Source organism: Echiichthys vipera (genome assembly GCF_963691815.1).
Source record: "Echiichthys vipera genome assembly, chromosome: 9".
In the NCBI taxonomy this organism is placed as follows: domain Eukaryota; kingdom Metazoa; phylum Chordata; class Actinopteri; order Perciformes; family Trachinidae; genus Echiichthys; species Echiichthys vipera.
The window spans coordinates 19,131,343-19,155,229 of record NC_139834.1 but is presented as its reverse complement, the minus strand read 5'-3'; the positions used below and the strand labels follow the sequence as shown (position 1 = coordinate 19,155,229).

Here is a 23,887-nt window from a genome sequence, read left to right as displayed (position 1 = left end):
GCAGCTCCAGAGTGAAAAGAGGTGCGCGGTGACCACATCACATCACTCCCGGGGACTTTGTTGATACGGAGTAATAGGGTCCAGATGAGGCATACCCCCGACAATTCAATTTAACCCTCATACAGCGAATCATATCTGGCAACGCCGTGTTGCCAAGCAACAACTTTAGACCATAACATGAGCCAACACAAACTCAAACCACACAGACCATTTAGACCCTGACCGCTGAGGATGAGGAAGAAAATGAGTATCACTAAGCAATCCTTGTAGTGATTAAAACCAGTTCCTCCAAAAGCATAAGTTAATTTTCCTTTTAGAAACATACTGAACCTTACAGCAACCTGAAGATAATGTGGAATGTAGCAAAATGTTTACCCTTACGACATTAGAAAGAAATGTTACACACATTTTAAAGGTCCCATACTGTAAAGAAATGAGATTTACATGTCTTTTTTATTATTATAAAGCAGGTGTTGTTAAAGTATCAAAACGCTAAGTCAACAGAGAAATGCACACAGCCCGTATTCAGAAACTGTGCCTTATGGAGCCGTCAGGACTGTGTCTGCAGTGACTCTACAGTGCTGTTACAGGCCACAATGATGGTAGTGAGACTAAGATAGCGCAACACAAGTCAGAGCAGTGTGGGCTTTCTTAGGAGGGCTCTTAAAAAGACAGGCGCTAAAACAGAATGTTTCAGACAGAGGGTGAAAACAGGAATTTTCAGACAGACAATCATTTTTAACATTAAAACATGTTCTAGAAGAAACTCATAATATGCGTATGAACCTGAAAATGAGCGAATTATGTGCCCTTTCAGGTGATTTCACGATATTTGAGATTGATATTTGTATTCTTCTCTTCTTCGCAGAACTTCCTTTCCTACCTTAACCCATCACATATTGGCATTAACTCAGAAGTGTACTGTTGGAGCGCAGAGGATCCTCAGTTTGTTGTGCTCATGCCATCGCTTCCATGCCAAGTCCCGGTCCTTGACTGCTTCTAGCACATCACCATCTCCAACAGTACATCCCTGCAACGCAATGCACGCCCAGCTGGGTTGAAACAACTATCGAGTCATTATATTGTTGTTGTGGACATACAGCTTTTTACAAGGTTTTCTAAAGTACAGTACTTGCGTCACACCAGTACCTGCTGGTTTGAAGGTATGAAGATGAAATAGTTGCTCATTCGATCCTCATTGCTTCCTTTTGACAACCGTGTTGTGAGTTATATTTATTATTAAAAGCAAGCTCTATAAAAATAATTAACATAAAATTGGGGGAAAATATTAATATTGTGAATAGCAACATTGCAACCTTGTTTTTGTTTTTGAGTACAGTAGCATCTGTGGTCTTGATATTTAAACTGTGAAAAGTTGCTGAACAAACATCTTAGTGTTCTCGCAGTGCTTGCAGTATATCCAGATTACAAACCACATTGTACATGTATCTAATCTAAATAGTGTGTAATGTATTCAATTCACTTAACATTTTAACGTGATGAATAAAAAGGTCAAACACAGTAGGGAAACTTTGTACATAAGAGTAGGTAATTCAATATATTTTGAGAGATAAATCTATACAAGAGAGAGTGAAATACTAGAGGGATGATGCTTTATTATGAAAAGGGAATGAAAATCTACTGAGTTTGTCCTTTCTTATGAAATGTAGAGGCATGAAATAAAGATGCATAAACTTCACTTGTGTCTCGTTTTCTTTGCAGCAGAATCACACTGCCAATTACGGAATAATGTTCATCGGATTCACCAGTGAAGGAACAGGCTGTTACTTGACGGGGACAATGCTGCTGTTATGTAAGTTCCCTGTTCAGTCAGAGAGGGGAAATGGCAGCATATGGAAGTTCATTAACAAAAAACCTATTGAGAGCAAAACAAATTAAAGCCTGTAATTAATCTCCACGCTGAGATTTACTGTAAGATTGTCTCTGGGACAGATTCAAGCAAGGACAAAACTGAGAGTGTAATCAGAGTGTGGAGCTGACAAGAGGAACTACTGTTTATCGCTACGTTTGAGTGAAGAGTAGAGATTATTACACTCCCATACTTAATTATGTGTGTTCTTCGTATTTCATTCAAACTCCACGGCAAAGATACGTAAAATTCATTAGACCTGTCAAGCTTCTTCCCAGTGTGGTTAATTAATATTTCAGTCCGTCCATCAAGTTTTGAACTGTGAAAAGATGCAGTATTACCTTTCGAGGGAGACGAATAAGGCGTTTTAGCCAGAAAATACATTTTGAAATGGTAAAGCACCGAGTGTAAAGCCCTTTTCACACATGCACTGCAAACCTGAAATTATCTACACATTACCCGGCGGAGCTGTATGTGATAACGCAAATGTCTGGATCAGTTGGGTTTGAGTTTACCCTGCTGGCTCCCTAGTACTCAGTCTGTGTAATCTGCATTTGAGCACCAAGGTGTAAATAGGGCTACTTATTCTGCGGAGAATTCACAGCGTACGAGTGATGTTTCTTCTAGGAACCGCAAGAGACTCGGTTGTTTATGACCAAATTATGAACCGACTACATAACCGTGGTAGTCTACACAATGTTCTGCCTGCTGCACGCTCTACCCAGCACCCCCAAACAAACTGAGTATTTACAGTAAGTGAGAACGCTTCTGACGCAAGGAATCTCCTGTTGTGTGCTACATCAAACGTGTGAAGGGGAAGCTCCAGACTCTGCCCAGACCTGATTCTCCTGACACTGTCCGAAGTTCATGTGTGAAAGCGTCTCACTAAAAGAGATGCAGAAAAATGTAAGCATACCTTAAAGGATGAGTCTGATGGCATTCTTATCATAGGAAAAGACCAAAAACCAACAATTAATTCATCTAAAGCTTATTCCTCTGAGCAATAAACCTAGAAGCACATCAATTAGTTGATGTAGTTTATTTTGATTCAAACGAAACATACATTTTACTCCCGTTTGAGTAACATTTGCTCAGAACTACAGGATAAAGCGGTTTTAGGAATTATTTCTTTAAATTAAACTATAAACTGTTTGTGACTTGTTTTTAAAGATTTACATTTTCAATAAGAATTAAATGCCCTTGGGCTGAGCACAGAAGTTATTTAAAAACACTTTTTGCTTGTACAGCTTTTTTTGTTATACTATAAGTTAAAGAACGACCGAAATGAAAGGGAAGTCATAAAGTTTTATCAGGATTTTGTTGTGGGAAATAAAATATAAAATATCATCAGCCTCACCTTTTAAACTGAACATGCACAAATGTATTGTGCTTAAGAATGTGTCCCTTCACGCTCTCATGTTGATTTGGAGATTGATTCCAGTTTGAATCTATATGTTGCAAATAACTCGAGTAATCACTACATTTCCATGGAGTGTTATACTTCAGAGGCAGCATACAAGGTAGGGCAATGAGGAAATATGGGTGAGTTGTGGTTTGTGCAACAGCTGGAACAAACTGAGCCCTGAGCTCAAGCATACAGATGTGTCTGAATTCTAAAAATAGTGTTTCCAATTTGCATGACCTCTTTCCCTGCATGGTTTAGGCAAGACTCTGCCTTTTTAACATCTGATTGGTGTTTCCTGTGTTAAGATTTGGCGGTGTCAGTTTAGTCTTTAGAATAGAAGGAAGGGAAAACAACTGTGTGCCATCATTTAATGATGTTAAAATGAACCAATACAGAACAACTGCAGCAATGTACAGAAAGCGAGATTTGAACCTTCAGGAATGTTTTGTACCAGGATTTCTCTGTGCAGGAAGTGGCTGACGTAACTGCGCTCCACTACGGTATTCTGTACATCAGCAACACACTTCCTCAGTATTATGTGATGATGGCTGCAGCCAAAGAAAACAAATACAGCCTCTGGCTAATTCAAACTATCCATTTTTTTTGTTTAATGTATTTATATATATTCACTGATATCCATAGGATTAAAAAAATAACCTTGAAATAAAAGATATTCTATATTGACCTCCACTGAGTGAATAATATTAGTCCTATTCAAACTCCTATGAAAAAAAAACACCCAGGTAAATCAAGAAATCAAGATTTCCCTTTACAAATTGATTTTCAATGATGTGTCTCATGTATAAAAATATTGTTCATACTATATTGTCTAGTTCATAATTAAGCATGTAGACAGCTGTGTTGCTACTGAGTTCATCACACTCCTGCTAACTAATCCCAGACCCAAAAGGCTACATTATATACATCAAAACTGCTCACACAAAACGCTTCACCATACATAAGTTATTGCATTCACACATCCAGAAGTGAAAAAAAACAACAAAAAACGATATAACTGCAGCTAAAACATAAAGTAAATATTCAATAAAAGTGGTACAGACTTAAGCTAAGAGAAGATGCAACAGGAAATTACTGAATTTACATGTCAGCTGTGAAACTGTGAAATGCAGTGATGGACTTGATAAACAGGCAGTTTGTTTTGGTCCTTGCACAGATGACGGACAAACTATAAATGTGTCAGAGACATCAGAGGGGGTACACCTGCCAGCCCCCTACTGATGCAAAGGTCTTAAATATGACAGGACTCCACAGATCTCACAGTGGTCATTTCACAAGTCTCCGCCACTAATTACTTCCTCCCAGTATGCTCTGCATCAAAACATCTATTAAGACAAAAGTAATCGTAGTAGCAAGTCCCCAAATTGTGGTCCTGCGTGCAGCGTGGCCACCACCTCAGTCCTTAGTAACACCTCCTTTCCAATTCAGCCAGACAAGACATACCAGCCCAGAAGTCCTGATTCTCCTGACACCTGCAAGGTAAATGGAAAAAAGCATTAATACCAATGGCTACAGGAAAGAATCAATCAATATGAATACAAAGCAACTGAATATGTTCGTAATGATTTCATACATTTCATACACAAGTCTTATCTGGCTCCTTACATACAAGAAAAATATAGTTTAAATTATATCTTTCATCAGACTTAGCTAAAACGTTTGCTGGTTCACAGTTAGCATGGTAACCGAAGTGAAACATGCGGACCATCTGACTGTAACATTAAGCATGTTTAATGTTTTAGAGATTAGCATGTTAGCTTGTCCGCATAATGTTAAGCATGTTAGCATTTTTACATGTATCTCTGAATTATTTATTTAAAGCCTTGTTGGCATTATGTTAAGCATGTTGGAGCGTACCTATGTTCCCCGGGTCCTATGTTCCCAACTTTTTATGTGACCGGGGAACATTGGACCCTTTTTTAAAAAACAGGTCGGATGTTTCCCGCTTTTCATAGAAAGGGTCCTATGTTCCCCGGTTTGTTATTTTTTCCACAATTAGTGCCAAATTCCCTGTAGACCCTATCCCTGACCCTGAATTAAATCAAACCCTTTTCCACCAAAAGGCTCCTATGTTCGAGTGGGGGACAGAGGAACATAGGACCCGGGGAACGTAGGGATGAGCCCAATATTTACATATACTGTATCTCTGCCTTATTTATCTGTCGCCCTGTTAATGCTCAGATACAGCCCTAGCAGCACTTTATGAACACTCAGGTGATGACCAAAGTAATTAGGACTGATCCTCTGATGATTTCATTGGAATTCATCCAGTGGTTATGAAGCCATTTAACTCTCTGGATCCTAAAGCCCAACACATGAAAAAAACACAAAGGAGGCTTAACTGTTTCTGCGGCGATGCAACAATCTAACATTTTTAACTGTTGGCTTTGACAACAACACCATGTTGCCACATCTGTGAACTGTGGTGCAGGTAAAAGTCAGACAGCTGACCTGCACGGCCTGAAGCTTTAGTAGAGCCCGATCTCCGTCAGGTTGATCTTGATGATGATGTCGGTGACCGCGTCGAACACAAACTGCACATTCTTGGTGTCTGTGGCACAAGTGAAGTGGGTGTAGATCTCCTTGGTGTCCTTTCGTTTGTTTAAGTCTTCAAACTGGCACTGGATATAAGCTGCAGTCTCTTCGTATGAATGCCCACCTGCAGCAAAAAAGGTATTTATAAAAAGAAGTTGGTTGTTACTTACATCGAACAATCCCATATCAACTGTAGGAAACAGCTCAACTCATCTTATTTTTTAACAATGTGGGTTAAACACACGAAAGTAAAACAAAGATGCCATTAATGTGTGACCCGCTGCAGCTCTGGTTAACTGCCAGTGAACTGCTTGTCCCTTGTTCATTTTTTACTTATATTTGCATTCAATTTGCTGTGGGATACATGGTGCTTTGAGCTTATTTGTGGATCAAAAGAGGGAAAAAATGTCAGCAAAACTTTTGCAATGCAAATAAGGAGCTCATAATGTTGATGATCTTTTTTCGGTGTGTGGCTGCTGTGTCGGAAAACATTTTTTGTTTTATGAAGAAGTTGAAAATGATAAACCATGACACAAAAACTTGTGTTGCACATCTATAAATACATTTAACTATCAAAATCCATCATGGATGTTAGAATGACCTTGGTTAATAAAACTGACGACCCAAATGGGCTTCAGTGAATTATTCAGTAAAAAGTAAAGTTTTAGTGTGGTGATGATGTTCACACAGAATAAATCACAGAGCATGTGTCTGATTGGTAAAAATGTCACTAGTTGAATAATGCACATAATAAAGATATGTTTTATCTGCAGTGCTTATTGAACACGCACATCAAAACTGGCTTTTCCTCTGACAGTACGAGGTGCAATGTGCTTTATCCTCTGAGTGAGGAAAAATAAACGGATTTCCAGGAAGTTAATGCTCAGATACATCAGTTAAAACTTTAACAAATGTCTGATTCACAGGTTTGTCTCACCGGTGTATTCGGGGTAGCAGATACTGAGCGGACTTCTGCTGATCTTCTCTTCAAACAAGTCCTTCTTGTTGAGGAAGAGGATGATGGAGGTGAGCGTGAACCACTTGTTGTTGCAGATGGAGTCAAAAAGCTTCATGCTCTCATGCATCCGGTTCTAAAGACAGAGTGTAAATAATAAAACGAATGTTGATTGAATTGAATTCGGTAAATGGACATTTCCCTTCTTTCCACATTCACCCTTTCACACACACATTGATACATACACTGATGGCAGAGGTGCCACCTGCTCATCATGATCTAATCCAATCATTCAGACACACATTCATGTGCAGGAGCAAATTGGGGTTCAGTGATCTTTCAATTAGTGGACGACCAGCTCCACCTCCTGAGCCACAGTCGGAGCTAGGCTGCTTTGGGTTCAGGGTCTCAGGGTGCAATCCAAAACTGGTCTTTCATCAGTGCTTGTTTGTGCTTGTTTGGTGTAGTGTACTGCTCCACGTGGCACGTAAATTAAATACCACATGTACCAAGAGCATTGTAAACGATACAGACTAATAAAAACATATTTAACATGGCTTTTAGTGGCTGAATCCCGATGTAAAAAGGTAATGTTGTGTCTTTGCCAGCACTTAACAAGCTCTAAAAGCTTGCTCACCTTCACACTGCCATTACTTAATGGGATATTTGAATAGCACAGAGCCATCATTAATGTTATTAGTGATGCCTGTGCTTTTCCTCTTATGATTTTCCAGTATCAACTAGATGTTAAGATACAAAACAACAATGTTTTCACCACTCACCATCTCCTCATCCTCTGCCAGGACGAGGTCGTAGTCACTGAGGGCTACGCAGAAAATAATAGATGTGACTCCCTCGAAACAATGAATCCACTTCTTCCTCTCCGAGCGCTGACCCCCAACATCAAACATTCTGGAGTCATGGCGACACACACACACACACACACACACACACACACACACACACACACACACACACACACACACACACACACACACACACACACACACACACACACACAAGAACAGCATAAATTAATGTACAGCGAATATGTGATCAGTTTATTTCTAAGGTTATTTTAATTCCGGTGTATTATGAGGATGAGTGTCCTCATAAATCCAGGGCAGAGCACACACGTGTTTGTGTCAGCTGCCTGTCTCCACCTGAGGCCCCGCAGAGGCAAACTGAATCTGTACTGAGCTGTTTAACACCAATTCAGTGAGTGCACATTTTCAGATCCTGAGCGTTTTTTTATGGGGTCACAAAGGCAGGCCGGGGAGGCCATTACAGTTAATGTTTCACCAATATTTATAAGTACAGGAGCTAGATGATGAAATAATGTAAAAGGACTGAGGAGATGTGATCACATTTCCTGCTGCAGAGGGGTCATATTAGGCTGATGCCACTCAGCACTATGTTTGGGTCATAAAAGAGGCTTGAAAATCAGCACTTCAATATGCGTTTCTAAAGCACAAACAACTCCAAATCATCAGTGACCAGATGCATCAGTCCCAAAAGAAATATACTACAAAATGTATTCAAAATGATGAGTGGAGCATTATGACAACATGATGAATGCAGACAGTTGGAGAACAGTAAACATGGATGTGAATGTGTGAAAGGTGAGATACTGCACATGAAACTTAATGTGAAATCAAAACTGAGGTCCTGCAAAGTCCTTATCATGAAATGTTTACATTTTTTGTGTGACCGCGATGACCACCAACTATTACATAATTGAAAAAAAGGTTAAAAATCAAAGAAACTTCACACTAATCAAAAACTTCTTCTACTTAATGTAACATAACTTAATGTAAGGTAACTTAATGTAAGGTAACTCAATGTAACGTAACTTAATGTAACGTAACTTAATGTAACGTAACTTAATGTAACTTAACTCAATGTAACGTAACTTAATGTAACTTAACTTAATGTAACGTAACATAGTGTAACGTAACACAGTGTAACGTAACTTAACTTAATGTAACGTAGTTTAATGTAACGTAACTTAATGTAACATAATTTAATGTAACGTAACTTAATGTAACGTAACTTAATGTAAGGTAACTCAATGTAACGTAACTCAATGTAACGTAACTTAATGTAACGTAACTTAATGTAACGTAACTTAATGTAACTTAACTCAATGTAACGTAACTTAATGTAACTTAACTTAATGTAACGTAACATAGTGTAACGTAACACAGTGTAACGTAACTTAACTTAATGTAACGTAGTTTAATGTAACGTAACTTAATGCAACATAATTTAATGTAACGTAACTTAATGTAACGTAACTTAATGTAACGTAACTTAATGTAACGTAACTTAATGTAACATAACGTAATGTAACGTAACTTAACTTAATGTAACGTAACTTAATGTAACGTAACTTAATGTAACGTAACTTAATGTAACGTAACTTAATGTAACGTAACGTAATGTAACGTAACGTAATGTAACGTTATATAGTGTAACGTAACATAACGTAATGTAACGTAACGTAACATAGTGTAACGTAACATAACTTAATGTAATGTAACTTAATGTAACGTAACTTAATGTAACGTAACTTAATGTAACGTAACTTAATGTAACGTAACTTAATGTAACGTAACTTAATGTAACTTAACTTAATGTAACGTAACGTAAGATAGTGTCATGTTACTTGGAATACATATCGTAAAGTAATGTAATATCGTGTAATGTAACGTAGTGTCACGTAGTGTAACATTACTTAACATAGCGTGACGTAATGTATCGTGACGTAACGTGACGTAACGTAACGTAACGTAACATAACGTAACGTAGCTTAAAGTAGCGTAACGTAACAGCAAAGACTGGAGAAATGAGTTGACAGAATAGAGTTGGTCTATGATTTCTGCACCACTGATAATCTCTCTAGGAGGGTCCAGGCAAAAGTTAATGAGGACATCTAATTGCTGACCGATGCAGTAAACCAGCTCAGGCTGCTTGTAAAGCTTAATAAGTTATTTTTTATGGCACTTGGCAGCTCACCTGGGGCCAGGGCCCTTCATGAGCACATACATTACAGCTATACTAACTTGAAGTAGAGATCTTTGAACGTGAAGTGAGTTTCCACGATGCCAGTGGTCTTCACACGTGTACGTAGCACATCCTGCTGAGTTGGGATGTAGCTCGGCTGACAGATCCTGTCCAGGTCATTCAGGTAGCTGAAAGACAGAAAACATGGGTATATGAAGTAATCTCCGAGGCAATACACACATCGGAGTACAAACTAACTGTGGCAGTATTTGTATAACATGCAGCTCCTAATATGTGCTTCATCTTTTTGTCACATGATATGGTTAAATTAGTTCATCCTTTTTTTTAAATATAAAAATTCATCATGATGAAAAGCCTCTTATGTTGTTTGGAGTGGAGGGTTTGCTCTGCAGACAGACATCCGAGGACTCCACAGAATGATACTAAATATGGGCTCATATTTTGGTGCATGATAAACACTGGCTCCTTGTGGGTTGAGTAAAAACAGACCAACTCCACTGGTTCCTCTTGTCTCGCAGTGTGGACAAAGTGCACCTTGACACTCGGCTGTTTTCTAAACAAATGCAGTGTCCTTGGGCTAGTTTCCTTCAGGGTGAGAGTGATATACAGTAAACACTACAGAAACTGAAAACCTTTGGCTTTATCCACATCTGATCGGTAACACAAGACTGAACTATATTTAGCTCAAACTGCTTTGTTTGCTTTTTTCACTAAACTTCACCAGAGAGTTGTATCCAGTAGCTGACTATCATAATAATCTGGAACCATTTTGTCAAAATGAAGAGATAATAAGCTGCAAGTTTTCAGAAACATTTTCCTGTTCTCTTCTCTCGTTCCCAGGAATGCAATCAGCTGTGCAACAAGCTGACACAAGATTGTGAAGAACAAGACGCATCTTGCCTCCCTTTTTTGTTCCAGTGGAAATCTTACAGACATGAAGGAGAAAAACTACTCTGAGTCAAACTTGTTCAGAAATGTCTTATGCTAGTTTAAGAAAACAAAGATGGATGGCGCAATTTAAAACTTCCCTATAAATCGTCAAAGCAGTTTCACTTCCATCTGGAATGTTTGAGAAAGTGCCAATAGGTTGAGTAATAGAAAAAAATAAATTACATAGATTCATAACAAGTAGATCTGGAGTCAGAGACGACTGCAACTGAAGATTAAATACTGTACATTATTGATTCATGTGCAAATAATTTGTATAAATCGATTCATTGTTAGTCTATAAAATGTCAGATAATAATGAAAAACAAACTATAACTTCTAAGGCCCTATGTAGTGTTATCAAGTACCTCGTTTTGTCCATCCAACAGTCAAACACCTAAAGATATTCAGTTTATTATTATATACGATGAAGAAGAGAGCCAAAGATGTTACTGATGATTAATAAACTAGGATAGAGTAAAGTTATCTCACACCACTGGTGGACTGTTAAACTTCTTTTAAGACTTAAATGAATGAAGTCTGTATCAGAGCCCTTCAGAGGGTCATCCACGCTGGCCAGAAGACTATCAGCTGCTCGCTGCCCTCTTTAGAGCCTTTGCTCAGTTCAGCAACCAACATACTGAAAGACCCATCTCACCCTAGACACCATCTGTTTGACAGGCAGCCCTCTGGTAGATGATTCAGGTCCATAAAACCACGGACAAACAGACTCAAAAACAGCTTCTACCCGAGGGCCATACCAGAATTGAATACTGCCAAACACCGACGCCGACTGCCTGCACTGACAATCAGTGCTACAACACAGTTTTAGCTACATTCCAGCCTTCGTATGTCTGTACAGAGCACTCACAGATATTTACATTCCTTTCTACGTCTTGTATTACTTGTATACAGGACCACTACAATTCTAAACAAACGTGCATTATCCATCTCGTTCTCCATTACTGTTTATTTTTTATAGATCACAGCAAATACATATTTTTTATTTATAATATGCATATAATCTTTTTTAATTGCTGTTTGATATGTGTGAATGTCAGGATTGCTTCTTAAAAAGGCTGTACTTGACATTCAGAACATTATTATAGCAGTCACTCTCCCTCCGCGTGTGTTGAAATCCAACTTTCTGTTTGTTTTGATAGCCAGTCAGGCCACACCTGCATGTTAGTGCACGAGAGTGCCTTGTGCACTGGTATCAGACACCGAGGGGTGTTTGACGAGTCGAGCAACGGTCTGTGTGAGCCGTGTGGAGGCAATCCCAGCCCAGTCTAACTAATTTAATAAGCTTGTAGTTTACATTTTAGTGAGTCTGTGTGGGCGTGTATGCAGAAAAATGAGTCCTCACTATGCAGCAGAGTCGTTGAGCTGATACTCTCGTGATCGATCGAAGCAAGTCTGAACTCCGCTGTCGCCCCACAGCCTTCCGATCACGCTGGTCAGCTCTGTCGACATCACCCCTTCCTCCGCCGAGCTCGCCAGGACAAACAGTTGACGGGCATCGTCCTGGTGATGAAGACAATAATTTGTTATTTGTAAAGTTGTTCCCGCAGTGATTCATATCATGCATGTGGACGTGGCTCTTTAACACAGACCAATTGTAGTTAACTTACCGCCCGTGTAGCATCCCCAAAATCTATCTTTAACCGGCCCATGGCCCTGATGATGGCCATGATGGACTGGATGGTGTTGCTGTACACCACCACTTTGTACTGCTTGCACTCCTCTTCTGAGTAGCCGTCTTCATGAATGATTCTGACACAGAAACAAAATTCCAACAGGCTTTTACAGTCTAGATAAATATGTGACAGTGTGAACAACTGCTTTATTAAATGTGGGACAAATTACACATTTGAAACATTTCGTGCAACACTGTCATTAGTGCTAGAATTTAAGCTTCAGTGAGCATGCAGCATGCCTAATGTGGGAACTGGGGGAGTCTATTCAGGTCCTGCCAGGCTACGGCTGGCCTCAGTGGCCATTGTTTGACATGTTATGCAAAACGGTGCTTCCTACACTGCCTAAGCAAAGTGAAATGGGCGTCCCACTTTGCTTCCACAGTATTGCTACAAAGATGAACCCTGTTTGTAATCGCGGCTCGCCCCACATTATTAACCTCTGACAATGAGGCTGCAGCTGAAAGTGGGAGTGAGGGTCTGTCTTTCTTCAACGTAGTACAAAAATAGCGTCAAAGTTTCTCACAGGATGTAGGGGTTTGATATAATTTCTTGTGCAGCGTTATCAGGCCTGTGTCACACGCTGTAACTTACTTCATCTGCTTCACTATTGTGCTTTTCCCAGATTCCCCGGCACCTGAAAGAGAGAGACCGCCGTTATATGAAAGCAGCCACAAACACACCACCAATAATATCTGACAGATTCGGACACCGCTCACATGTACGTCATGGTTCAATCCAGCTTTTTGAGGCCGTTCAACATTATCTGATCTCATTTAATCATGCAGTGTGCAGCATGTTTGCGTCAAAACATCCAAGAAAAAGCAGCCTGGTCTCAATTTTGATGTTATCAAAGCCGGGCCTGAGGGAATGTACACAGTCATGAAGTTCTCCTTTTCATAATGCAGTGGTGTGATGCACAAAAATATTATGAAAGTGTGATAGCTTTCATTATGTTGTCCATCTTAGTTATAATAAAGGCCAATAAGTGAGGAAATAATTTCACATGAGGAACCTTTACAGTATTGGTACATTAATCAGCCAAACAGGAAACAGTTGTCATGCGTCTGACTGAGCCAGTGTTTTTCCATAGGAGAGACAATCCCAGATCTCATGTTTGGTGTTAGAGAGAGGGGCCATTAAAACAGCATGATGAAAGAGTCGATCTGAAATCTAAAATAACACACATTAACTTGTTCTCTGACCCAACTGCACAGTATATTTGATATTGAGTCCAAATTGAAACAACATGCACTGTATGCCTCTTTATTGATCAGAAAGATTCTTCTTTTCATGATCTAAATTTTTTTTCCCTATACCAGAATCAAAGGGACTGAATTTCTTTAACGATCAATTTGATCCCTCGCCTGGATGTTAGCAGCCACAGGGATGGCTCAGTGACATGAATGTGTGTTTATTGGAACTAAACAGTAGATGCAGGGCTGCAACGGACATTTATTTCCATTATCAATCAATCTGCATTACGTTCCTGGTCTATAAAATATGAGAAATGCCTGTGTATTTTCTTAGTGCTCAGTGACAAATGGTTTGTCTTTTCCCCAGACAATCCAACACCCTTAAAAAAAAGGAAAAAGCACATTAAAGCCACCAAGAAATAGTCCAGCCTATAACACCCTGTAAAACCTCAACATGTTGTTTTTACAGTTCCGTTTTTGTACGGATTAAACAAAGCAGATTTGAGGTGGTAATTAGTGAGCTTTAGAGGTGTTGGTAGGCCAGCTGTTTCTCCGCGTTTTCAGTCTTCGACTAAGCTAAGCTAACTGTCTTCTGGCTCCAGTTTCAAAATTACTGCTACAGTACCATAGATAGCCGCTGGAACAAATTGGCCGCATGACTGATTGGTTGTGCCAAATAAAGTCCACTAGTCACTGCTAGGATTTGAACCCAGGTGTCTGTGGAGGCGATTCAGTGCTTTGCCTCTGTGCCACCCATTGGCTTGCTCTAGAATCAGCAATTTTTTTTATAGTTGAAGTTTAATTAAAGAGCATAAACACACATGTGCACATAAAACTTTAGGTGTCAAACTCACACAATCTGTGAGAAATTATTTCCATAAACATCTGGGGTGAGTTTACACTGGCAGCAGAGCCTCCCTTTGCTTAATATAACCACAATAATTATCAGTAAGTGCAGGATGAAGAGGTTTTGAGACACTGGCACTTGAGATATGCATAACTGCTTCTTTTTTAAAAAACAGCCAGGAACAAATCTAAATATGAGACATTTTTTTATAAATAAGGTATGAATAAATAATTATAAATATCATGTTTTGTCCCCCTAAAAGGTGGCGAAACACATTTCCACTGCCAGTTAGGAATCTTTAGCAGATTAATTTCGTCAAGGAGGCTTACAGTAGAGTAATATGTTCAGATGGTCGGCCAACAAGAATTAAATCCGCAAATTCTTTGGTTAAGCTGTCACCAGCAAAATAGATTTAGGTCCGCTCACACAGACAGGGAGGGGAGGACAAATTGTGTTGATCCCTTTCCTCAGTTGTGTCAGTCACCGGTTCTCTCATTCATGGCATTTTTTGGCTAATCGTCAACCGTGGCTTCCTGCCAGTTCACAAAGCAACTTTACTCAGACATTCACTGAGTGGTCCAAACCCATGCAGGAGTCAGACTCCAAACCAAGCCTCATTTGACAAGAATCTGAAATGCAGATCTCTTATGAATTACTGTTCGTGGTCAAACAGGAAAGCACTTTCATTGGAGGGGTGCGTTTAGTCTCCAGCTTTGTGGTTTTGTACAAAGAGCAGCAGCCGATCGCCTCTTTGTTTTCCCCTATAACTCTTTCTCCAGCACAGACAGGGAGTGAAGGGCACTGCCTGGAAAAATCGCTTCCCCCTCAACTCTGTGGTCTGAACTCGAAAATGAATGTGTCCTTTACAATGAGATTTTAGCCAGCATTGTAATGTTGCACCACCACACGTATTGGCCTGATGGAAGAATTTGCTGCTGACGGGATTCATCTATACCCTCTACAAACTCATCCAACAACCGCATCTTTGTGACCTCTGGTTTTTACTTCTGTCACTGGATTCGACTACCGAAAATAGCTTGTCTTCCAGGCAACAAAATGATGCAACAGACTGTAATCTTTAAACAAAACAATGGAAACAGTCTGATAAAAATCATCTCACAGTTGTGGATACAAGTGGCTCTGAAATGGTAGGAAGCAGATTTACTGGCATGGTTTGTCCTGCTTTATCTGCCTTGAATTTTAAAACTTGCCAGTTTGAAACAGAACAACTGCTTGGCCTCTGGTATTGCTGCTTGCATCTTTCTCGAGAATAGCTCATCCAAATAACTTCACACTCAACACTGCGCTTCCTTGGGTCCTTAGCAATTCACGTGTCCTCTAGCAATGCTAGAGTGTCCACGTCTTTAACTAACAGCCAGCAATTTGGGACCAGGCTATTTCCACGACCAAAACGTTCTTTCTGAAAGTTTGCTGATGCTTGCAGTGTTTGAGTTTGCTACAAAGTAACATCTCCAGTCTTCATCTGTTCTTGACTAGTGAGCGACGGAGCTAGCTACTGTATATCCAGAATGGGCGGTGTAACAGTCAAAAGGGTTCCCCTCTCAATACACTGCATAGTGTGTACATATCCCAATATTAATAAATATATTAATAAATATATTCAGTGGATTGACACTGAAAGGGCAGACAGACAGAAACTTATTCCATTTAAGTTCGATAATGTCACCATCAGGAATGAGATCCAGGATACAAGCAATGGTGAAAAAGCAGTAAAACAATTAAAGAATAAATAAATTGGTCCCATGTCTGGAGAAAGCATGGAAATCAGGTCTTGCTCAATAACTGTCAGTGTTAACATACTGTACTTCCTGTTATGGTGATAACCGTTGAGGCAGGGCCAGGCTTCTTTATTTATATATAGCACATTTCATACCAAGGGAACTCAATGTGCTTTACATAAAGACAAAAAAAGGCAGGAGTGAAGAAGAATAAAAAAGTAAAAGAAAAGAAAAAAGAACAAGTTTAAAGTTATTTTAAAAAGAGCTCAGCTATAAGCACATGAAAAGAGAAATGTTTTTAACCTGGAGTTAAAAGTGCTCACAGTTGGGGCTGATTTCAGATCTGCTGGTAGTTTGTTCCAGTTGTGTGCAGCATCACAGCTAAATGCTTCTTCAACATAGTCTAGTTTGAACTCTGTGCTCCACTATCTGACCTGAGTCTTTAGATCTCAGAGCTCTGCTGGGTTTATACTCTACTAACATGTCATTCATGTATTCTGGACCAAAACCATTCAGTAATTAAACCAGTGGCAGAACTTTAAAATCTATTTTGTAGCTGACTGGGAGCCAATGTAAGGTCTTAAGAACTGGGGTGGTGTGTTCTGACCTCTTTGCTCTGGTTAAAACTCAAGCTGCAGCCGTTTGATACTTTTTTGAAGAAGTCCAGTTAGACAGTCAGATCAGTTTGGGACATAAAACCCTTAATTCTGGATATGTTCTTAAGTTGATAAAAGGCGGATTTGTTGACTGATCGGACGTGGTCTTTAGTTTCTAAAGACAGTGACTCAAGGTGTTTTCAGACAGCAACACTCTTCTCTTTATTGCCAAAAACAATGATCTCAGTTTTTTTCCTGATTTAACTGAAGGAGATTTAGGTTCATCCAATTTTTGACTTGATCTAAACAGTGACATAATAGAGACAGGGTGAGATATATATGTGTGTCATCTGCATAACTATGATAGTTGACATTAGAATTCTGCAGAATTTGACCCAAAGGCAGCATATACTATATAAGTTGAACAGAGGGGGTCTAAGGACTGACACCTGAGGAACTCCACATGCCATTGCCACTCAATCGGATTGATAACTACCAATGGTCAGAAAATAACTTTGCTGCTCCAAGTAGGAGCTGAACCATTTTAGGACTGTCCCGCAGAGTCCTGCCCAGGTTTCCAACCTGTTCATCAGTCTACTTTTTACACTTTTGTTTTGTAATCTTAAAAAACTCCTGATAAGTGTATGGCACGATAAAATGTTACAGAAATCCACCAGCTGTTGAAACTCATCCATTATTCAATTCTCATATATTTCATTTTATTCGGTCCGGACAAAGGCAATACGCAGGTCAACATCGGCTCTGGTTAACCAGCGATGGCGGAGGCTAATGCAGCTTCACCCGGAGCAAAAAAGAGATGAGATGGTCGCAGAGTTTCTACTGGACAGGTACTTTTAGTTTGTCTAATCCTAGAACGTAACATTACATGTGATAACGCAGCATCAAGATGCTGTCAGTTATCAGTTACTATAGTTCTGTAATACTAGGTTATTTGTGGAAGGAAGACTAGTGTCAGCACTACTGTCACCGGAAGTTTAAACAAACCAGCCGTTTCACTTGCACTGCTCACTTTCTCAACGCACGCGGGGAGGAGGGAGCGTCAGAGGTCAGGCAGGGGGAAGAGGGTGAGACTTTGGAGGGAGGCGGCAATTTTCATGTTCAAATTTTTGAACAGAGTGCTGTTGGACATGCCAGAAAGCTAAGAAAAGCTTTAAGTGGGATTTCATTGGAAAAATGATTTTAAACCAGTCTAAGGAAATACAACCTTAATAAGAATACAACAGGATACTTCATAATACTGTGTTTCTCTGATCTAAAAAAAAAGTTATTTGTTACTTACATAACACTTTATACTTTGTCCCTCCAGAACAAATCACAGGCGCTATCTTTAATATCTTATAGCAAATAGCAAATTCAATTTGTCAGTTTGACATCCCATGGCTGATTTTTTGAATAACATGAGCTCTGGGGGAATCAACACCTTCCACTGCGAGAAAACAAGTGTCATGAGGACATTTTTCAGGACAAATACAATGATACAACTTGTTGAGACGCAGCACACTGTGGGCATCATGTGCTATCGAGACATTATATCGTAATGCCTCCAGGAAGTCTTGCTGTGTCGATGATGTACTGATAATTTCAGTGACAGACGTAATAGCTTCTTCTTTGCTGAGGAGAATCATTTAACTGAATACATGTTACTCGTACATGGCACATTTACATATGTTAATGTGAGAAATCTTCTGAAAGTGAAGATTCTGCATAATGAAGCACAGGTTTTTCTTCATCATATAATTCGTATGACAATCATTGTTGAGTATCTTGCAAAACATTTCATAAGAAAAAAAGCAATGTCTCAACTAAAAGATCAGGAGTGTTGCATTGCATCACAATTGCACCAGTACAATCAGAATGTGTAGTCTGCACTTTTCAGAGCAAAATCTTTTGGAGGCAATATATGGGTGATGCTGTAGGTTCAACCTTTTATCCTTTTGCTGTACAAAACCCACTGTACACTAGTAGAAGACAAAGTTTGCGATTAGCTGGTGAACATAGTGGAAGATTCAGCAGCTAAAGAACCAGATACCTAATCTTGGAGATGTTGGAGCACAAAACAGAGCGAAAAGAGACTGAACATGGTATAACAGAGTATTAATGTCACTGACTTGAGATATTAAGCTCTCAACACTCAGGAAGAATAAACAATATACATGTATTGTACGTTTGTAGCTAGAAAATGTGATGTGCAGTAACTTTACTTTCTGTGCCTCCACACCAAAGTATGTTTTCCAGTTGTTCGTCTGTCCTGTTCTTGTGAACGTGATATCTCAGGAACGCTTGCACACTACGTCCTGCTAGTGGACAATTTGGTACAAATGTCCACTAGGGCTGGAGGATGAACTGATTAAATTTTGGCGGTCAAAGGTTTAAAGGTCCCTGTGACCTCACAAAAACTAACTCAAAAGTCTGTTGATAATATGACAGCATTTCATATAAACGTGTTATAGGATCAAATTATGAAGTGATGACACTATATATTTCTAAAGGGTCAAAGGTCAACTTCAGTGTGACATAATGTTTCTGTCCATTATTCAATATCATAAGTCAGGAGCAGAAGTTTGGTTGGATACTGAATTTGTGACACTTATCTTGAAACTGTGGTGATCGTAGAGATATTCTGATTCACCCAAAAAATAGATTTAATACCTTTTAGTAAATTCCTCCAAAGTCTTCACTACATATATTATGTACTTCTGAACAGATCTGGATGCAAATGGCCACTTGACTGATTGATGGACGCATACAGACGCACAGCAAGGCGGCAATTCTAGTTGAAAACTGGCCCAGGACAGGAGATCCTGCATAAAAATGTAGAGTGCTGCTGAACTGGAGGCATTTAATCCCCCTGGCACGTCTGTGCAGTCCACACCCACAGTGTCAGTAACATACAGTATATAGTCAGTGTTAAGTACAGGCATAAGAGAGTGCTGAAATCCTCAGCCCAGCTGTGCTAAGAGTTGACCCTGGGACTTCTTTCACACACCCTTAACCAAGGGTCAACCGAAGCCAAGGGCTATACGACGATAGTGATACGTTTATGAATTAGTGGATTATTTAAGCCTTCTAAAGTTACGTTACAGTCCATTTGATAGATTGAGTGGTTTATAGCATAATGTTTAAGATATGCTAACTGTTACATGTATTTGAATGGGAAAACAATAAGTGCCATACTGACAAAGTGATGAAGAAGTTGTGTGATTGGGCAGCGATAACGTTCAGGGGACAACACGGCATACTCGGGACAACAGCTCAGTGCAGAGAGAAGTCATGAGACTGAACCTAAGTCATCAAGATCATGCACCTGAAGTTTTGTTCCAGTGAGACCACCTAAAGTTAACTGTAACAACCCCTAAGCTGCAGCAGGTAATCTGTTGCAACTTTTGCACCACTTCCTGCATCCACTATGTGGCGCTAGAGAGTAAGTACCACATGCATTATGTTGCTCTGTATCAAATGTAGACCACACAGTGTAAATTTCATGTAAATAGAATAATTTTCATCACATAAGCCTGACTTCCTGTTGCCAGTTGGTGGCACTATGACTATGAAAATATTAGCATGTGGATGTCCTCAGGCCTGGACTCTTACCAAACATTAGAGATTTGGAGCCAATTCCAAAACCCATCATATCTGCAACCACAAATGACAGTTGAAACTCTACCGTGTGAAGAGGAAACAGAATATACAGTATACCAGATCCAGAAACGCTGCCGCCTTCTCTTAGCCAATCACTTAAAATGGATTGAGACAAAGTGGAAACTGTCCTGTGTTCTGACGAGTCAATATTTCAAATTCTTTTATGGAAATCATCGATACCGTGTCCTCCAGACTAAAGAGCTGAGGAACCATCCGGCTTGTTATCAGCACAGTTCAAAAGCCAGCATCAGTGATGGTATGGGGGCAAATTGGTGCACATGGCATGGGTAACCTGCAAATCTGTGAAGGCACCATTAATGCTGAACCATGTAAACTGCCCTCCAAGTAGATGTTTTTCAGGGATAACATAGCTTTTTTTTAGCAACAACAGCATGGCTCTGTAAGAGTCGGGTGCTAAGCTGACCCTCTGCAGTCCTGACTTGACCCCACAGAAAATGTTTGCTGCGTTATGAAACGTAAAATAACAGAGACCCTGAACTGTTGAGCAGCTGAAATCCTACAACAAACAATAATGGGAAAACATTACACTTTCAAAATTACAACAACTGATGTCGTCAGTTCCCAAACGCTAACAGAGCTTTTAAAAGAAGAGGTGATCAACAGAGTGGTAAACATGACCCTGCCACATTATGCTGGCATTCAATTCTAAATGAGGATATACTGTAATTATTAAGTACTTTTTGTTCTGTTTAAACATTTGAAAAGTTGTCTTTGTGCCATTTTCTAATAAATAAGGGGTTTCAAGGATTTGGAAACGCAGTTGTAGCTGATTAATCCAATAGTCACACAACAGAAAATCAGTTGGTAATGATTTTGATATATGAATTTAATGATAAAATCATTTTTCTAGTAGAAATGTCAAACATTTCCCAGCTAATTTAATGTGAGGATGTTATGCTTTACTTTGTCTTGATAGTAAACTGACCATTTTAAGTATTGAACTGTTGTTTGGACAAATTAAGCAAAAAATACATCAACTTGGGCTTTAAGAGATTGCATTTTACATTATTTTCTTACATTTTATGGACCAAATTATTAGGAAAGCTATTCAAGTGATTGTCAGGTTAATATGTAATCATTAGCTCTAAAACTCACAAGATACAGCAAGAAAAGGCACATGTGAAGCTACCTCAGCCTTGATGACATGGGAACTAATGTGTTAGTAGCTAGAAGTAATAGACCGACACATGGGCCGGCCGATGCGCTCTGCTGCGTTCGTCAATATTTTTTTCACGGCATTATTTACAGACGGGCGTCCACAGGCAGCTCCATGTTGATGGACACGCCTTTTTTAAGTTCAATAAATGTTCCATTTCTTAAAATTGAGACTCGTAACATTTGTTATCATCATTGTGTATTTTTTATGATGAGAATTGAGGGGAAAAAGCAGAATATGCTCCAAATATCGGCTCAAGAAAATCGGCAGTCCATATCGGTCAACAGCTACGGCTGACTAAAAAAAACATTGGTACGGCATCGGCCCTTAAAAATCCATATCGGTCGATCCCTAGTAGTCAGTAACAAGATAATGTTAGAGGTAACCGTAACTGGCGAGTCAACTGTATATCTTTCGCAGAGTAATGTAAATAATGATAATAATGGGGGGGGGGGGGGGGGGGGGATAATTAATAATAATGCCTATTAATGTATATTCTTTACTTTGACTTTATTTCTCAATAAACAGTCACCTCTGGTCTAGTTGTTGCCAGACATCCTGCAGTGGGCCAGTTTACAGTTAACCAGTTTTTACGTTGATACTCCTCACAATGAAATTCAATTCAACTTGTGGGACAAATCTGACTCAGAAATTGTTGTTTTATAAGCTGGACAACAACATTACGTGGAACAATCAAAGCAATTAAAGTTACCATAGTTTAGTTAATATGCATATTAGCCAGCTCCAATAATTTCTTAGTGCTTATGGATCCTTGACTGACCTGGGTCAGCGTTTCCCTGCAGCTGTAGAGTTTGTTTGTAGGCATTGAAGTGGCCTACAACAGACCTGCATGAGTTTCAACATGCTTTATGACAAGTGACAACACTTGGTCAACAAATAGTGTCCTCAGAGCACCTTTCAACATTAAAAAAAGCTCTGAGGTAGAAAAGGAGGTGTAGTTTCACTCTCACCACCAACATCTGGTTCACTTCTAAGTTCTGTCAGTGGAGACACGAGAGCCACAGCTGCATTAACCCAGGAGGAGGAGTGTTTGGAGCCATAAACCAAAAGTAAACATTAAAAATAGCCAAACGTTCACAATTATCCACAAAAATAAATAATTGAATGCATCAAGAAAAGAGTAAAACACAGCCCATACCGAGCAGAAGCAGTTTGACTTCTCTGGAGGACTTCTCTCTGTCTTCCCGCAGGTTTTTATCAATCATTTTACTCCTCTCCACCGCAGCTTTGTCCTCGGCGCTGATCGTGCAGCCCATTTTCACTATCAAACTACTTCTTTCCTGGGTTGTAGTTTCAGTTGCTCATGAGTTGAAGGGAAACGCCGTCAAACGAGCTGAAGTTTCCCAGAGCAGAAGCGGAGAGAGAGAGAGGGAGGGAGAGAGAGAGAGAGAGAGAGAGAGAGAGAGAGAGAGAGAGAGAGAGAGAGAGAGAGGGAGAGAGAGAGAGAGAGAGAGAGAGAGAGAGAGAGAGAGAGGAGAGAGAGAGAGAGAGAGAGAGAGAGAGAGAGAGAGAGAGAGAGAGAGAGAGAGAGGAAAGGCGTTGGCACCGGAGGCTCGTCTGTCCAACTAAAAATAAAGCTGCAGTCTGATGCTGCTGAGCTCACACACCTTCAGTCCACACACTGTCTGTACAGGTGATCAAACAAGCAATTATAAACGAGAAGAATCCGCAAGTAGATGTTTTCTAAATGTTTTTATCCAAATGATCCGAAGTTTAAACTCACAGTTAAACATAGAAATAGTAAATAAGAAATAGGAACACTTTAAGTGGAATCTTGTGTAAAGAATAAGGCGTATAAATCGCCCTCAATCCGCGGCTTTTTAAAGAAAATCTCGCAACAAAGAAATATCCCAAGATTTTCCCCTCAAGACTGAAGCTGCTGCGCAGTCGCGCGTTCATCCAGCTGATCCAGATGCAAACCAAGAAAACGGCACTGAAAAGGGAAAAATGATGCGGCCCGCGGGGCTGACGGGAAATGTAGTCCCTTCTAAATGACCAGTGCAGATATGTGACTTCTGTCAGTGTAGCTTGACATTGATCAAAGTAATCGCGTATGTTCCTCGCGAGCCTTCTTGAAGTGAGATATGGTGCAGTTTAAAACAAGCTGAAGACGCACAGGTTTTCTCCACAGCTTGTGTCCAGTCAGCACTGGAGGGGACGTTTTGTGTGGAGCGCGAGCGCCCCCAGTGGACGTACACCTGAACTGCAGGTGTAAATTTG

At 39.8% G+C, this 23,887-nt stretch overlaps 1 protein-coding gene across 1 annotated transcript; it reads right to left on the bottom strand.

The window, feature by feature from the left end:
• Nucleotides 1-3,629: 3,629 nt before the first annotated feature.
• On the bottom strand, nucleotides 3,630-23,043 carry gnai3 (guanine nucleotide binding protein (G protein), alpha inhibiting activity polypeptide 3). Its single transcript, XM_083919457.1, has 9 exons — nucleotides 22,806-23,043; nucleotides 13,026-13,068; nucleotides 12,369-12,510; nucleotides 12,104-12,261; nucleotides 9,849-9,977; nucleotides 7,566-7,695; nucleotides 6,766-6,919; nucleotides 5,745-5,952; nucleotides 3,630-4,765 (listed from the first exon to the last, which is right to left on the bottom strand). Exons 1-8 carry the CDS (start codon nucleotides 22,921-22,923, stop codon nucleotides 5,762-5,764), a joined length of 1,065 nt encoding a protein of 354 aa, XP_083775583.1. The 5' UTR covers nucleotides 22,924-23,043; the 3' UTR covers nucleotides 3,630-4,765; nucleotides 5,745-5,761.
• Nucleotides 23,044-23,887: the final 844 nt, after the last annotated feature.